The 18,673-nt window shown below is 41.8% G+C and overlaps 1 protein-coding gene across 1 annotated transcript in view; it reads right to left on the reverse strand.

Annotated features, from left to right (window-relative positions):
* Positions 1 to 18,673, reverse strand: part of XPOT (exportin for tRNA) — a 3,393,313-nt gene that overhangs the window by 1,674,904 nt on the left and 1,699,736 nt on the right. Inside the window, exon 14 of the mRNA XM_044088045.1 lies at positions 11,226 to 11,345. Within this exon, the coding sequence (XP_043943980.1) occupies positions 11,226 to 11,345 (120 nt within the window). The remainder of the gene's footprint in view (positions 1 to 11,225; positions 11,346 to 18,673) is intronic.

Genomic DNA, 18,673 nt, shown 5'->3' on the forward strand with positions numbered 1-18,673 from the left:
ATGGGCAGAGGTTGGACAGATAAGACAGATGCACTGCTGCCTTCTCTTTCTAAATCTAGAATGTAGATGAGATACGAGAACCATTGTCCAAGAAAACAGCCAGACGTAGTTAATTCAATCTTTAGTGCAAGGAATCTCGACACTTTTTTTTCCTCCACCATGACTTAGAACCAAAGCTCAGTCTATTTATAGGCAATATTTATTGAGGGCAGAGGGTCATGTGTTTGGATAATATCTCAAACCTAGTTTCAATTTAATTCAACTCCAAACATGGAAGAATTTTTAGGCAATCAGGATAATGGTGAATTCCAATTCATGATTTTGATTACTATCCTGATCATCATACAAAAGGTGGGGTTCCTTCTGAAAAGTGTGCCTGAAGAATGCAACAATTCTGATCCCTTGATTTAATTTAGAGTGTTCATAAAATACAGAAAAAAATTACCTGTTATGATTAGCAAACTTAATATTATCAGTAAAGGAGGCCACAGGTACCGAAAAATCGCCAATGGCTCAAAGCAAGGATATGCACACTGGTGAAGCAGCATGGAAAGAGCATGCACACATACAGCCAAGCATGGAGAAAGCCCATATCAGTAGTACAAAGCCAGTGAGCTGAGCATCTGTTTTGCTAAGAGTACAGCAAAAAGTCTAAACTAACACCACAGAATAAGTCAGTGAACAAATTAAAAAAAATACTAACAATGGTTCCTAAAGCAGTAGCACTGGAAAGGCAAATATGACACAGGGTCAAAGTAAATGCCAACCAAATGAATGAAAAGTACCATTGTGTGAAAACACTGTAAATATTCAATTAGGGTCACTGCAGTAAAATTTTTATTTAGAAAAATTAGCGCAGGTAGACATCTACCTTTCTAGTCTGAATTCCACAATTTAGCTGTCCCTAGTATAAAGTTGGACTCTTTCCCTAGCCTGAGATTTCATACCCTGCACAGTTAAAAAAGGGAAAGGATACCACTGTATATGCTTGTACATGTGTTTACTATCCGGTTGAGAGCATTAAAGGATTATTTACTAAATATTTTTTACTTGTACCTCAAAGGGGGTAGTATATATTTGTAACCATAATAATAAAAATAAATAAGCTACCACTATGGATTATGTAATAAAGTTAAAACTGTTAGAAAATTTAAATTTAGTTTGCAAGAACATAATGATATAAAAAATAATTTAGTGAATCCCCTAGCTGAACCTATTATAAGGTTACATAATGGAACAGAAACATAATAAAAGCCACTGTGTTATTAGAAGTTGTCCTGAATTTGAAAAATGAAAATACAGATGGTATTTTATTGCAAAAAAGTTTAATGTACTGAAACCAGGAGGGTTAAATAATGAATTGGATTGGAAGACACTGCGCTTGGTGTTTTTTATGATGCTTTTTATGATGTCTTCTAGGATTTAGTTTAGGATATTTATTATTTTTCATTAACAGCATTAACATATTTTAGTCTCTGAAATATTACTATATTGAATACATGAATTGTTTCAATGTCAGTTAAGTTTACATTATTTTCTCTTTAAATATGGAACATAATCTTTATTAATGTGATTTACATTGGTTAGGTGACTTGCTTTTAACATTTAAATATATGTTTTTTGTCATGTGTGTGTTAGTCTGTAAAAGGCATGCTGTTGAGGAGATGGACAAATAAGTTTTCCCACTCACTTTAAGGGGGGTTTTATACATTTTATTATTTTAATCAGGGATCCATTTAAAAGGGTAAAGCAGCCTACACCATCTTCGGTTCTTTTATTTTTTCCTCAAGAAGCAGTCAGTAGCCCCCTACCAGCGTGACACCTCAAGAACCTTTTTGAGAATAATTTCATTTTACTTGTATTAATCATGTCAGTCATGTAACTGCAATGAAGAGCAAATGTCCTGAAAACAATGAAAAATCTTACAAGAGCATAGAAATGTTCAATCATGACACTAAATTCAGTGCAAAGATAAGCAAAGTACAGTTGCGTACACTTACCATAAATGTAGATGTTCGAGTGTATTCACTGTTGCAGTCATTACATTTGGGGTAATCTGCTGGCAGGTTGCCCTCAGTCGGCCTGAATTCCAAAGTCTTGGGTCCTGCATCGGTTGCTGTCTCCTCTTCCATGACGTCAGGTCGTCAGAGGTATAAAACAAGCAGCTGACGCCATTTTCTTTAGTTTTTCTTGCCCTAGATGTCAGGTGCCCCCAAAAAGGTAGCAAAAAAAAAAATATATATATATATATATATATATATATATATATATATATATATATACACACATATATATATATATGTATGTTGTATCTTTTGGCTTTTCCCGGTTAGGGGTCGCCACAGTGGAACTCCGGTCCGCTAATGATTGGTAGTTGATTTTTACGTGCTGAGTTACCAGCCCTGAAGCACAACCTTCAACAAAGGTACACCCATTCACGCATGTCTCCATGCAGAAGACGCTCTAGCTGAGAATCGAACAGGACAGCGTCTTACTGTGAGGTGACAACGCTACCACAGCACCACCACCGTGGATACTATATATATAAACTATATATACATGCAACAATACAAACTTTACCTTCATCTACAAGCAAATACACCACATAGGTTGTAGAAGATAGTGAAGGAAAGAGAAACTCCAGAATAAAAGGGGGATGGCGGGCGGGTAACCTCGACTGCAACAGTGAATACACTCGAACATCTACATTTATGGTAAGTGTACACAACTGTACTATGTTCTTCGTGTTTCACTGTTGCAGTCATTACATTTGAATAGAATCCCAAAGCTATGGATGGGAGGCTGGAGCTAAACAGCATTAGGGGCGGCTACAAGGCCCTGCAGATCTGCAGTGGCAAAGCCTGCCTGGACTTAGTAGAGAGGCAAATGATAATGCTTTGTAAAAGTGTGAACAGAACTCCAAGTAGCAGCCTCTAGAATGTCTTTGGTTGGTACTCCTCTGAGAAAGGCTGCTGATGTAGCTGCAGCTCTGGCGGAATGAGACCTAATGCCCTTGGGCACAGGTTCACCATGGTGTAAGTAGCAGAAATGAATGCAGTGGCTTATCCACTTTGAAACAGACTTTCCTTCTGATCCTGCAGCATATGTCACTAGTAACTGCTCAGTTTTACTTAGAGCTTTAGTCCTGCTCAAGTAGAATCTTAGCCGTCTGTGTACGTCCAATGAATGCAGAATCCTCTCCCCCTTGTTCTGTGGATTTGGATAAAAGGTTGGCAGATTAATAGTTTGGTTAAGAGCCACACTGGAAATCACCTTAGGCATAAATGAGGGATGATAAAAGGCTCCACAGCCATGAGGGCCTGTAGCTCTGAGACTCTTCTTGCTAAAGTAATTGCCAGGAGCAGAGCTGTTTTCCATAAGAACTTTAGGTTTGCAGTAGCAGCTGGTTCAAATGGAGGCAGGGTGAGCTTTTCCAACACATAATTGAGGTTCCAAGCAGGAATTGGTGATCTTCTGGGAAGCCTTAAATTTTTGGCCCCTCTAAGATACTGCTTTTGTAAAGGATAAGAAAAGATTGGTGGTTCTGTGTTGTAATGAGCCGAGATGGCGGAGGCATGGATTTTTATTGATGAAAAAGATAGGCCTTTGTCAAGCATCTCAGTCAAGTGTTGTAAAATCTGAGGAATATTTCGCTCTGCTGTATCAATTTCTTGTGCTTGGTTCCAAGCACAGAATATCTCTTCCATTTATCAGCATAAGATTTTCTAGTACTAGGCCTTTTGGCTTACAAAATGACATCCATCACAGCTTTACTGAGAGGTGTTGTTTGAATAACTACATGATCAGCCATGCTGCCAGGTTCAGTGTTTGGAGCTGACTGTGCAGGATTTGATGGTTTTGCTGGGACAGTAAGTGAGGTATTTGAGATAAGTACCAAGCTGGTAAATGAGACATATTCCTTAGGATTGGGTACCAGTATTGGCAGGGCCAGTCCGGGGCAATTAGTATCATCTTTGGTTTCTCCTGCCTGACTTTTAGTAGTACCCTGGGAAGAAGAGGCAGAGGAGGAAAGGCATAAACTGATAGTTTTTTCCAACTGAAGGATAGGGCGTCCACTTTCCATGCTTGCCCATGATAAGTCCGTGTGCAGAATTTTTTCAGTTGATAATTTCGAGGAGAGGCAAATAGGTCTATGTCCGGTCTCCCCCATTTCTTTATTATCATGCTGAAGACTTGTGGATCTTGTTTCCACTAGTGAGGCTCCATAAGGATCCTGCTTAAATCATCTGCCAGAGTATTTTGCTTTCCTGGCAGGAACAGAGTTTGAAGATGTACTTGGTAAGTCAAGGCTGTGTCCCATAGTGCCATGGCTACTCTGCAAAGGGGGTATGAGTGCGTGCCCCCTGCTTGTTTATATACCACATCACCATGGTGTTGTCCATCTATCAGTAGTTGTCCTGGATGAATTCAGTCCATGAAGGCTGTCAGGGCATTTTGAACAGCTAACATCTCTTTTTGATTGATATGCAGATGCATTTGGTTTGGGGTCCATATGCCCTGAATGCATCTTCCCACCATGTGGGCCTCCCATGCATAATCTGATGCATCTGTTAAGGTTTGGCTGGCAGGGGGTAGAGTGAAAGCCCATCCCATGTTCTGGTGACATGCCTTTGCCCACCAAAGAAACTCCTGTTGTAGGCTGGGAATGAGAGAAATCATTGCTTCCAGACTGTGACAATGTTGACTCCATAAACGTTTTAGGTACCATTGTAGTTTCCTCATATGCAGTCTTGCATATGGAGTCAGTAGAATGCAGGATGCCATGAACCCCAAAGCCTGCAGAGTTTGTCTTGCAGATAACTGGGTTTTTGTTGCCATCAGTTTGAAGTAAGTAGTCTGTTTCCTTTGTTTGTCTGGCGTGAGGAAAGCCATCTGGGCACTTGTATTCAAGCTTGCACCCACGAATGTTATCTTTTGAGAGGGTACCAGTTGTGATTTCTTTTCGTTTATTGTGTACCCTAGACATGTTAGTAGCCTTTTCACAAATGCCATGTGCTGAAGAAGAATTCCTTGTTCTCTGCTTGAATGAGACAGTCGTCCAAGTAAGGATAAATGTGTATACTTTTTTGTCTGCAAAATGCAATTACTGGTGCCAGGCACTTTGTAAAGACCCTGGGCGCAGTAGATAAGCCAAAGGGCAGCACAAAGAATTGGTAATGTATACAGCCAGCATTGAAACGGAGGTATCTTCTGCACGTTTCCCTTACTGGGATATGCAGGTATGCCTCTTTTAGATCTAATGTCACCAGCCAAGCATTCTTGCCCAGCATGGGCAGAAGCTGCTGTAAAGTTAGCATTTTGAATTTTGGAATGTCCAGATATGTGTTCAAAATTGATAAGTCCAGTATTGGGCACCAGGCCTTGTCTTTTCTGGGTACCAAGAACAGTTGAATAAAAACCTTGTCCTTCTTCCTGTTCTGGTACTGGCTGAATAGCCCCCATATCCATGAGGGACGTAACCTGTTTCTGTGCCTCTGCCCATTGATTTTTTGGCAGATCTGGCCAACCGTTTGCCATTGGCAGAGTATGGAAGTGGAATCTGTATCCCTGAGATACTATGTTTAGCACCCACTTGTCCTGGATTATTAACTGCCAATTTTGAGCAAAAAGTGCTAATTTTCCCCCTAAGGATGCTGCCAAAAGTGAAGTGCTTGGTGATGGCAGAGGGAAGTCACTGAGACTGTTTTCTGTAGGGTTGCGCTTTATCTCCTCCAGATTTGGAGATAGAAGCATCCCATTGCTTTGACCTGTAAGAATCTTGTGCCTGGTATCTAGAACCATTAGGGCATCTGGATTTGCCCCTTTGAGCTCTGTCAGACACAGGAAAGGACCAATTTTTTGTAGGCCAGTGTCTACTGAATCTTGGTGGCTGCACTTGTAAGAAATCTTTTACAGTTTGCATAGACTTAGCTTTGTTTTTCATTTTCTTTAAAACCTCTTCTGCCTTAATAACAGAGTATCATGCTGTAAAGGTGCATCCAGCAATTTAGCTTTAACATGATCATGTAAATTTTGCTCTTTTAGCCAGGCATGCCTCCTAATCACAGATCCAGTAATTGCGGCCCTGCAGGAGGCATCTAAGGAATCAAAACCACATTGCAAAGTATGCTTTCCAACTTGTTCTGCTGCATGCAATAATTCCTGCAATTCTTTATTTTCTGCACATTCAGAAATCAACATCATTTTTTGTTTCAGCAATCCCATAACATGTTGTTGATATCTGAGCATATGTAACTGGCAGTTTAAGGCCCTAATTGCCAAGGTTGCAGATGTATAAACCTTCTTTCCCCATCTATCCAGTGCCCTTGAATCTCTGTCAGAGGGGATAGGATTTTTTGCTGAGGCCTTAACCCCCTTTGGACCGTGTGAAATAGTTTCAGGGTCAGCAGCAGGGTTTCTAAATAAAAATTTGTGTGAGTCAGGGACCCTGTAACATCTGTCCGGCTTGCTGGGAGCCGGAAAATAAGGAGTCTGGAGTAGAGCTCGACTCCAAAAACACATCATCCACAATGTCTAAAACAGGAGGTATGGCTAAAGGCCTATGCTAAGGGAAAATAAGGAAATCCCTGAGTCTCCTTTTTGATTCTGAGAAATCTTGACTCTCCCAGGGAAAATGCTCCCTCAAAGTATGCAAGGTTTCTCCAAATGAATAATCCTTAGGAGGTGATGCAGATGGGATAGATTCCTCTGCATTAGAATCCTCACAGGGAGGTATAGATAAATTCCTGATCAGAAGAAATAAAAACCTGATCTGAAGATTCATAATCAATGTCTTGCCTAGGCCTCTTATCAGGAGGGGGTTGGGAACCCCTGATCAAGGTAATTAGGTCTTCAGCCATTTTGATCATCTGTTTTTTGGGCATAGAGGCCTGTGCACGTGGCTCATGCGTTGTTTTTTTAGTTTTAGAAGTTGCTTTTGTCTTTGATTTTGAAGCTGGTGTCGGTTTTATATAAAAATGTTGAGGCCTGAATACACCCTCAGAAGCCGGTGCCTGCTCAGCAGCTCTGGACCCATCCGAGGGAGAGACATCCGTGAGTACAATACTGTGAGAATCTCGTGGCATGCCTGACTCCACATGGGTCTCGGTAGGGGCCTGCGACTCGAAAGTAGCGGGTATCAGGGGCTGCGAAAGCGCCTCTCTGAGTACAAGCGAACCAGCGACTGGCTTTGAAGAAGCTTCGTCATCGGTTTTGGACCTCGACAGTCTGTCTCTGTACTTTTCTTTGGGTTTTTTGTGTACTCCGGTAGTCAGATTGCTATCCGACGACATTTCAGGGTAGTTAAATCTGCTTCCAAAATATTCTGAGGCAAAAATATACCGACGCTTAATAGTGCGTTGGTTAAATCTAGCACAAAACAGACAGCCAGGCACGTTGTGATCAGGGCCTAGGCAAGGAATACAGTATAAATGAAAATCCTTATGAGGTATTTGCTTCCCACAAGTAATACAATTATTAACTTTTTCTGACTGGTATGGAGCAAGAAAAAAGTTTCCCCAACGGGGTACTTAGCTTTAGTGAAGACTTCAGTTCTGTAACTCGAAAATTTCAGGAGTCGGCCGACCGGCACTTGTGAACTGCTTTTGCTTCGGGCACCGTGCGGCAAGAAAGACTGAAGAAAATGGCGTCGGCTGCTTGTTTTATACCCCTGATGACCTGACGTCATGGAAGAGGAGACAGCAACCGATGCGGGACCCAAGACATTGGAATTCAGGCCGACTGAGGGCAACCTGCCAGCAGATTACCCCAAATGTAATGACTGCAACAGTGAAACACGAAGAACATCAATTTTTTTCTGGGAAGTAAAAATTGAAAAAGAATACAGAAGTAAAAGGGATGTAGCAGCAACAACAAATGAGGAAAAAGGCTAAGAGGTGATCATGTCAGGTAACAAAGGTAAGCTGGCAATGTTAGAAAACTGCAAAGAATGCTGGAATGTACAAGAAGATGCATCACAAGAAAAAAAAATGACAATCCTATAGAGCTGGCAAAGGTTGTATTCTGAAGTACTACTTGCACTCTGATGAGGTCAGCATTTTAATGTCATGAACAATACAAAAATTTACCTTTTTAAAGTCTACAGAGGCATTGACTATGCAGTTTTCTGCTCAACTCCTGCAGCAACTCTCTGGCGTAGCCTTGACCAGCAGACCTAATGAAGTGCTAGTTACAGTACAACTATGGTACTTACATCTCTGCATTTAGTGCAGCAAATCATGGCTAAAACAGCTTTACCCGCTCAATTTAAAACATTTTTTAACATTTAAATTTACTATGCCTTTTATCTGAGGTAATTACCATCCAGTCTTCTGGCAGTTAAGAATGTAAAAATTCATTGACTGCTGGAAGATGTCAGTACGTTAAAGGAAGTCAACAAAAATCCTGCATTATCTACACCCACAAGACATGAGACAGAAACTACAATTTGTAACATACAGTCCTGAAGAAAAAGCAGATCTGGACCATAAAAGAAGCTTTTAAGTATCTTAGGAGTACTTGAATTCAAGTTCACTGTCTATCTTTCATACAAAACAGTTATCATCTGCCATGAAAGATAATGTATGTTAAAATATCACTTTATCTATGAAGGGGACCCTCCTTGATAATTGCTAAGCTTGGGTTCTCTATGCAGTTAAGTAGAAGTCAACTTTTTTTTTTTTAATTTTGTGAGCTCATGATAATGCAAACCTTCGCGCAGAGAGTAAGCAAGCATTTTTATCTCACACCAGTACCAACCAGTTGCTGTCTTACCATCATCTTCATGCAAACAACAGGATTTGACACCCCAATTTACAAGGAACTAAAAAGCTGAACTTGCTTGGGAGTTAACTAAAGAGAGAAGGATGGCAGGACTGTACCTATTGCTCAAACAAGGAGGGTTATCTTTTAACAGCAGTTAAAACGGTAAAAACAAACTTGTCATAACTAACAGTAAGGATCCACCTAGGTATGACTGAAGGATGGGTAGAACCTGAAGTAGGATTACAAGGTAGGAAGTAACCACAGGAAAAAGCCAAGACCAATAAATTAGTGCCCCAGCAGCTTACAGAAAACATAACCCAAAGATCATGCCAAATAATTTATCTGAGGAAGGAAGGAAAGCAAATGGCCATAAACATTGTGCAGAATGCAACTTAGTCATGCTGCTCAAAATTACTATCAGACCCCTTAAAGGAAAGACAAAACCAGGGTCTTGAAAAGTAGAGTGAAACACTAAGTCCAGGAAGGTAGCAAAACACTGTCTCCCTAAATCCCCCTTGGATGCCACAGAGTAGACTGCAGATCTGTCACAACCGCAAAGGGCCACTAGACAGGGTGAGTAAACATGGCCCACTGGCAAAACCCCCTATGAGAAGATGACCGGGTTCCTTCCCCATCCACTTAGTTCTCCCTAAGACGACCAGAACAAGGGGCCACTGCTAAGATGAAGCCACCACACAAACATCTGAAAAGAACAGAGGCAAAAAAAAAAAAAACACTTTAATAGTACAGACTTCAGCATATTAACAATGCTATAAAATCAAGCTGACAAAGCTTTAAATAGCAAACTAAACTACACAAAAAAAACACTTGCACACTTCTCACTCAGGTAGTAGTATGTGGGCTGGCTGACCGTCCACACATTGGATGCAAAGAACCTCTCAATTGTTTTTTCCCTTAAAAGATCAACTAACTTTTTTTTTTTAAAACCTCTAAAATTACCTTCTGGAGAAAGCACTAGCTTCTCCTCAAGTACACTTTGCACTTATAAATGATGGAATACAAGTCCCCTACACATGAGAGCCTGAAGCTGTGTAATGTAATCTGTAGGAAAGAAGGGTACCAAGTTTAAAAGAAATTACATCAACAGCATAGAATTATAAGTAGACTAAACAGGCAAACAGATGTGACTGCTTAAAGCGAATACTAGATTCCATGGTAGACATACAGGGACGGATTCCTCTTCTGAGCATGAAGATACAGCACTTCCCCAAGCTACTGATAAGCCAAGTGGTGGAACACAAATTTGCCAGCTCTAGACAGTATGAGTGGCTGGAATCACCTGCAGACTAGACTAACCAATGCCTTCTGCACAGAATAATATCACAGGTCAACCAAGTGGATGGCACCCTAGCAGCTTCAATACCCTCCAAAACTGCATCTGCAGATAAGGCAAAAGAAAGGTATCAACAAACAGAGAAACTCTGAAACGGGGGAGGCTGTTGCCAAATTTGTACTAGATTTCACTGACTAGGATCAGAAAGACATCCATTACTAAAGCCGTAAGGGCCAGAAATGGTACTTTTCTTGACCATCAAGATGGAAAAAGATTTTTTCTAATCTTTCTTCCCTGAAATTTGTAATGAAGTAGGGATTCAGTGCGAGTGGTGAGAAAGTTTATGAGAATGGTCCCATGCCACAGGTGAGTTGGAATATGACCACACTTACCTCTCCACTGCTGTGTTGCATAAAGCAGAAAAAGGGAAAGCACTACATTCTCCTCCATAGGAAAAAGGTCAATCCTCGGCATAATCCAGCTCTGAAAAATCCTGCACAAGGACTGGCCTCTGAATCAGGAGTTACAGGAGAAGAATGGAGTATAGTGATACCTTGTTAAATGGTACTCAGTGTTTGTGCCAGCAATTTTACTTTCCCAGGAATGTGAACTGCTATGAGACGGATGCCCTTGTCTACGGCTGAATGCAAGAGAAGTGCTGCTTCAATGCAAAGGAGTCTGGACTTTCTGACTCTTTTTGTTTAGATAGCATATGACAAACTGGTTGCCTAATCACATAATGAGAAGCCCTAAAATCAGCTGTTCCTCCAAGTACTTCAGAACCAGAAACACTACTCTGAGTACTAAACAGCTGATATGGAATCCCCTCTCAAGGGCTGATCGTGCCTCTACACTGTAAGGGACTGACGTCTGAAGTGTGCTAGTAGCAAAACAAGTAGGTCTTACTGACAAATATGCATATGTAGATGGTATGTAATAACGTGCCAGCTGAGAACAAAGAAATCTCTGATTACGAGATGATTTTTACTGAAATAAATGCTGAACTCTCTGGAGAAGAAGCCATAAAGGAGAGCCCCCACAGTTGCCACAATGGTTAGAAACTATACCATAAACAAAACAACTCAGAAAAAAAAACAGGTAGCCATTTTATAAATATAATTACCAATCTTAAGCTGCAGCATATATAATGCTAATTAAAAAAACTTACTAAAACCGTGGGAATGTGTTGAGGTTCAACCATGAAAAATTTGTCATAGCGAACCACTGTTTCAAAAAATTCCAGAGTTACTGATGTATGCTGGTATGCACTGACTCCTGATGTCACCAACTGAAAAAGAAGAAAACCACTGCATGTTATTACTCTCATAACCCAAAGAACATGAACACAGAATGCAATTTGCCTTGTACAAGAAAAATGTCAACAAAGTTTAACTATCACTAATGAATCCAGTTACAAATATCTTGCAGTGAAATATTCCTGTGAAAGCTGCAGACACTAATAGAGCTGCAGCTGCACACATTGTGGACTGCAACACAGGTCACCTACATGGGTGTTAACAGCAATCTTCATTTAATGTTCCGTCAGTGACAAACTACCCCCCCCCCCCCAAAAAAAAAAAAGTTAATACAGCAGTTCAGCAAAATCTTTCCAACAGAATAGGAACAACCAAAAACAGCTTTTTCCTCAAGGAATTGCAATGTTTACAAATATGATATCAAGTTGGGACTTCAGTTTTAACCATATATCTGTATTTTATAAACCAAGAAGAAACCTTGCAGCATGGAGGGTGTGATCTTCATTCACTGAATTATGTTAAGCACTTAATTCATTAATTAAATTCAAACTGTAAAATACGAGCTGCAAAAAAAAAAAAAAAAAAAAAAAAAAAAAGAAAACAGCAGGTAGTCCACAGTTACGTTAAGACTGGAATATCCTTTACTGAAACACACAAACAAGAGATCATAGTTGACTACTCTTCTTGGTTCGTTTCTGACCCAGTAATAGGTTGCACACTGGGTTTTCTGAGACTTTGAGGGATACAATGGATTTTTCTTGTCGTATCTTTATTTTGCACATGCATCTAACACTACACCCAACTTTGAAATCTTACCATTCCTAAAAAACTAAGAATGACTAGCAACACAATAACCTCAATGAAAAACTGATTGAATGGAAGAACTGAATTTAGAGAACTAGAGACAAAGTCATTCAGTATGCATTGTGCTCTGCAGTGAATGTAAAAGTGATCACTCTTGGGGCCAATATGTCTACGTATTCATCATCATAACAGATTTGCATGATCTTAGTCCATCTCCTTCAAAGCCAGAAAAGATAAGACCACAGGGCATTGGCAGCTCAGTAATGAAAATTTCCTAGGTGCATCTCTTCTCCTTCAATCCACAATGCTCCACATAAATGGTTAAAGGGCAACTATGGAATGCCTTCATTAATTACTGGTTTTTAATAAGCTTTTTGTCTAACACAATTGCAACCATTACAAAAGAGAATAAACCACTACTTTATATTTGACTGTTTCATAGTTTTCTGTACAACAGAACCAGTACTGTATGCCATTGTTGATGTCTGCGCATTCCATACATCAAGTGTACCTCACTATGAGGAACTCTCATATTTTAAAAACTGAAAATTAGGAATGTTCCTTGCAGCTCCAGTGAAAACATCTGTCAGATATTTGCTGCCTAGAAGCAAAAGATATTGAAAAAGTACTAACCTATGACATTTGTGGTAAGCACTGCCCTGAGGCACATCATGTTAGTAGGACCAGTACCACACTGCCAGCACTTGTTCAATACCAGCACCATTGTTATTTATAGTCATTCATTTATCAGCAGCAAATATATTTAATGGCTGTGGCTGAAATAATTACAACTGCTGTTTAACACCTTACAGAAGCTTTTGTTCCTCACATACCAAGGAGTGTTTTTTCCCCCAATTTACCTAACTACTAGTGTTTGTGTGTCTGCATGTACATGTATGTATATACACAAACACTAAGATATACATACATGCATGCCAGCAAACACTGACCTCAAACTCTGCTGGCTTCTGCATTCTTCTCAAACCTCTGAAGTGTACCTTCTTGTATGGAATGTTCCTCATTTTGACTCTTACAAAGTCTGTGTTTCCCCCTGTTCCATATACTTCAGAAACACCTCAACCATCTTTAAACCCAGTGGTTGCCCATCAAGATTTAGGTACCTGCAAAACATTCCAACTAACATCCAAACCAGACAGTAAAATGGTCTCACAGACCATCCATTTAGTAAAAACTGCAAGAAAAACCCACCCTGTGTTTATACAGTAAAGCCAAACTATCCACTTATGCTGTGCTAGGGAGGTCAATAAAAAAGCTGAAACATGCATGCCCACAGCAAGTGGGGTTTGACTTTATTGACTTAAATGTAACCAAAAAGACCAAGTAAAAACTCATGGATCTTGAGAAGACAAGTAGCTGAAAAGTACAGTTTTGTACCTACCATAAATGTAGATGTCCGATAGGAATGCATCTGCAGTCCTTACAAATGGGTTGTCCTGTCGTCAGGCAGCCCTTCAGTCGGCCGGATTCCAAAGTCTGGGTCTGGCTTCGGCTGGTGTCGCACTTCACCCGACGTCACAGCTGCAGTTATTCGGGTATAAAGGCATCAGCCGACGCCATTTTCCTCAGTGTTTCTTGCCCCAGATGCCAGGTGCCCTCTTGGAAGGCTAAATTTGGATAAATGCCAATGATTCCAAATAATAGAGAGTAAACACAAAAAATAAGCATGTATGTACATATATACAAACAAATACACCATAATAGATCCCCCCCCAGCTAGCTATAAGGTGGGCAAATACCCTAGGAGTACCACAGAGGGGAAGGCGGGTGGGTAATCCTGACTGCAGATGCATTCCTGACTGCAGATGCATTCCTATCGGACATCTACATTTATGGTAGGTACAAAACTGTACTATGTTCTTCAAGGATGCATCTGCAGTCCTTACAAATGGGTAGAATACCATAGCCAAACTAGGGGAGGAGGTAACAGGAGAGATTATGGTGTAGTTAGAATCCCTTGCAAAACAGCAGAGGCAAAACCTGCTCGGGATCTAGAGTATAAAGGTAAATTATAATGCTTGGCAAATGTATGCACGGAGGTCCAAGTAGCAGCCTCTATAATGTCCTTGGTAGCCACTCCTCGTAAGAAGGCTGTGGTAGTGGCTGTAGCCCTTGTAGAGTGAGGCCTGATGTTTTCTGGAGTTTTCTTTCCATGGTAAGAGTAACAAAATCTAATGCAATTTCCTATCCACTTTGAGATTGTCTGTTTTGAAATTGCTTTTCCTTCCCTTCCTGTTGCATATGCTACCAGTAGTTGGTCAGTTTTTCTGTTGCTCTTGGTCCTGTCCAGGTAGTAGCGTAACTGTCTGTGTACATCCAAGGTATGCAGCAGTCTTTCTCCCCTGTTCTGTGGGTTGGGAAAGAATGTAGGTAGGTGGATAGCCTGGTTTAAAGACACTCTGGATACCACCTTAGGCATAAATGTAGGATTTGTTCTCATGGACACTCTATCTTGATGGAAGATCAGGAAGGGTTGTACTGCCATTAATGCCTGTAGTTCAGAAACCCTTCTTGCTGAAGTGATTGCCAGCAGGAAAGCAGTTTTCCATGATAAGTATTGCATCTCTGCTGTTGCTGCTGGTTCGAAAGGAGGAAGTGTCAACTTTTCTAGCACAAAGTTCAAGTCCCAAGCTGGCAATGGTGGTTTCCTGGGAGGTTTTACATTTTTAATTCCCCTCAGAAACTGCCTGAGCAGAGGGTGTGAGAAGATTGGAGGATCCAAGCTGTATTCTGCTGAAATAGCTGATGCATGTATTTTGATGGAAGAATAGGACAGGCCTGAGTGAAAAAGCTCTGCCAAGTATTCCAGGATGCTGGCTATGTTTACCAGTGACACATCTTCTCCCCTTGCAGCACTCCAAATGTTATATCGTTTCCATTTTGCTGCATAATTCTTTCTTGAGGGTCTGCGAGCCTCACGGATAATGTCTTTAACCCTTTGTGATAACTGTGGGTTAATTGATCTTATGCAATGTTCGTGGTGATTGTGTGGGGATGCAAATAAGTCTATTTCTGGGAGTCCCCATTTTCTTGTAATGGCTTTGAAGATGTCCGGATGCAGCATCCATTCGTGGGCATCCGTGGTAGTCCTGCTTAATATGTCTGCTAGAATGTTTTCTTTTCCCGGTACAAAAATTGCCTGTAACTGAATGTTGTAGCTCAGAGCCACATTCCATAGGTCCAGTGCCATCCGGCATAGGGGGTATGAATGTGTGCCTCCCTGTTTGTTGATGTACCACATCACTGTGGTGTTGTCTGTCCTTATCAACTGGCCTTCTTGGAGGAATGGTCTGAATGTCTGGAGTGCCAATTTTACTGCCAGCATTTCCTTTAGATTTATGTGCAGGTGCAACTGGTCTTGAGTCCATAAGCCTTGTATGCACTTGTCCAGCATGTGGGCCCCCCATCCTAGGTCTGAGGCGTCCGTCGTGATGGTTTGGCTTGGTCGAATGCTGTAGAAGGGCAATCCTGTGTTTGATTGGCAGGCCTGAGCCCACCATAGGAACTCTTGCTTTAGGCATGGGATTATTGGAATTTTGGTTTCTAGGCTGTGCTTGTGTTGAGACCATAAATTCTTTAGGTACCACTGTAGCTTTCTCATATGCAGTCTGGCATGAGGCACCAGTATTATGCAGGATGCCATGAAGCCCAGGGCTTGTAGTACTTTTCTTGCTGTAAGATGGTTCTGCTTTGTCAATGCCAAGAAGTAGAGTGGTAGTTGCTCTTGTTTTTCTACAGTAAGGAATGCCATTTGCTTTGTTGTGTCCAGTTCTGCATCCAAAAAGGTTACTCTTTGGGATAGTATCAGTCTTGACTTTTTTATATTGACTGTATATCCCAGGGCTTGTAGCAGGTAAATGACTCTTTGTAAGTCTTCTGTTAGCTTGTTTGTGCTGTCCGCTTGTATCAGGCAGTCGTCCAGGTAGGGGTAAATTTGTATTCCCTGAAGTCTGCAATGGGCAATTACTGATGCCAGGCATTTCGTGAATACTCTGGGCACAGTAGATAAGCCAAAGGGTAATGCTGAGAATTGATAATGCTCTGATCCTGCAAGAAATCTGAGGTATCTTCTGCAATTTGTTCGAATGGGGACGTGCAGGTATGCCTCCTTGAGATCTAGAGTTACCAGCCAAGACTCCTTGCCCAGCATGGGAAGAAGCTGCTGTAGAGTCAGCATTTTGAATTTTGGAACAATGAGGAATGTGTTTAAAGCGGACAGGTCGAGAATAGGCCTCCATTTGCTCTCTTTTCTTGGTACCAGGAAGAGTCTGGAGTAAAATCCCTTTCCTTGTTCCATAGATGGTACCTTTTCCATGGCTCTCATCCTTAATAACTGAGATATTTGTTGTAGAGCTTCTGTCTTTTGAGTTGGTGGTAGGTTTGGCATTCCTCTCTTTCCTGGTAGAGTATGGAAATGAAACCTGTAACCTTGGCCTATAGTTTGCAAAATCCACTTGTCCCTTGTGATGTAATGCCAGTTCTTTGAAAATAAAGCTAGCTTTCCGCCTAAGGGTGCTTCTAGTTGTTCCCTGGTAGGCGGTGCCAGAGCCAAGTCACTGTGATTGTCCTGTTGCAGTGGTGGTGGCTGTGTCTGTGCCTCGCTGGTCATTACCCTGCCACTGGCGTCCCCGGTAGGCACCTCTGGATTGGTTTCTGCCTCTTGATCTCCTATTCCTGCGCCTCTGTGCTTTAGAGGAGTCTGGAAAGGACCAATTCTTGGAGGGCCAGTTCCGGCTAAACCTTGGAGGTTGGACCTGTAAGAAATCTTTCACTGTTTGTACAGATTTTCCCTTCTCCTCCATCTTCTTCAGTACCTGTTGTGCAGGAGAACCAAATAAGTTGGCCTTGTCCATGGGCGCATCTAATAGCTTTGATTTGACGTGGCCTGCTCTTTCAACCAGGCATGCCTTCTGATAACTGTGCCAGTCATGGCTGATCTAAAGGAAGCCTCCAGTGCATCATAGCCGCATTTTAAAGAATGGTTACTAACTTGTTGAATGTTATGTACCATTTCCTGAACATACTTCTTATCAAAAGGTTCATCAGAGGACAGTTTTTTAGTTAACTGGTCTAGCATAAATTCTTGATATTGTATCATGTGAAACTGACAGTTCAAGGCCCTGGCTGACAAAGTAGCTGAAGTGTAAACTTTTTTACCCCATCTCTCTAAGGACCTGGATTCCCTTTCAGAGGGGAGGGGTTTTTTAGCAGAGGTAGAAGCTACAGCCTTAGGTCCTTGGGAGATGGTCTCGGGATCTGCAAAAGGAGCCTTGTATAAATGGTGATGTGTGTCCGGGACCCTGTAGTACCTATCGGGCTTAGCAGGAGCCGGAGGTAAAGAATCAGGAGCAGAGCAAGCATCATTAAATGCATCATCTACAACAGAGAGAACTGGAGGTATAGCTAAAGGCCTGTGTTGAGGTAAATGCAAAAAAATTCTAAGCCTTTTTCTGGAGTCTGAAAAATCTTGGCCCTGCCACTGAAATTGTTCCCTCATGGCATGCAAGGTTTCCCCAAAGGAAAATTCCTCAGGTGGAGAGGCAGAAGGGATGGACTCTTCTGCATCAGAAACTTCGTAAGGGGAATAAGAAGCCTCTGGAGGGTCTGTATTGTCTGAATCATCAGAGGAATCATCTGCGGACACTGGCTCAGGGGGCTCTGCTCTAGGCCTCTTCTTTGGAGGTGGATGAGAGGTCCTGTCTGGATGAGGCTGGGATCCCTGGATTAAAGTAATAAGATCCTCTGCCAAAGAGAGCATTTGGGAACTGGAACTGGGCCTGAGAGTAGGGGCCTTAACAGGTACAGTTTTGGTAGCTTTAGCTCTGGCAAAGGCCTTAATGGACATGGCTGCAGGAGGCCTAGCAGCTCCACGTGCAGGAGTAGAAACATCCAAGGGAATAGTGTCTGATAATTCCTGAGAAATCGCAACAGCAGGTTGGATTTCAGAAGCCGATTCCACGAGGTTAGAAGAAGCCTCGGTAGAAGGCATGCTTTCGGCTGAAGGAAGAACCGCTTGCTTGGTTTCGGCCGAAACCGAGACACTCGCGGTTTGCTTAACCGCGGTTTCAGCCGAAACCGCGGACCGCGAGTGTCGGTCCTTTTCCTTACATTTTTTGGTTATTTGTGAAGTCGGAGGATCCGCCGGCATCTTATAAGCAAAATCAGAGCCGAAAAACTGCTCAGCAAATTCCGACCGACGTCTAAGCGTCCGTCGGTTAAAAGAAGCACAGGCTAGACAAGCTGCTACGTCGTGGTCTGGGCCTAAACAAGGTAAGCAGTAAGAGTGGAAATCTTTATGAGGTATTTGTTTCCCACAAGTTAAACAGTTATTCACTTTTTCTGACATCGGCTGAGGCAAGAAAGAGTCCCCAACGGGGTACTTAGCTTTTTAGAAGTCTTCGAAGTTGTATTCGGTAATAGTAATTTCTGGTTCTGACCGACCGGCACTTGCGAACAGCTTCTGCTTCGGGCGCCACGCGGCAAGAAAGACTGAGGAAAATGGCGTCGGCTGATGCCTTTATACCCGAATAACTGCAGC

Source organism: Protopterus annectens, chromosome 11.part0 (assembly GCF_019279795.1).
Source record: "Protopterus annectens isolate FY-2018-M chromosome 11.part0, PAN1.0, whole genome shotgun sequence".
Classification (NCBI taxonomy): Eukaryota; Metazoa; Chordata; order Ceratodontiformes; family Protopteridae; genus Protopterus; species Protopterus annectens.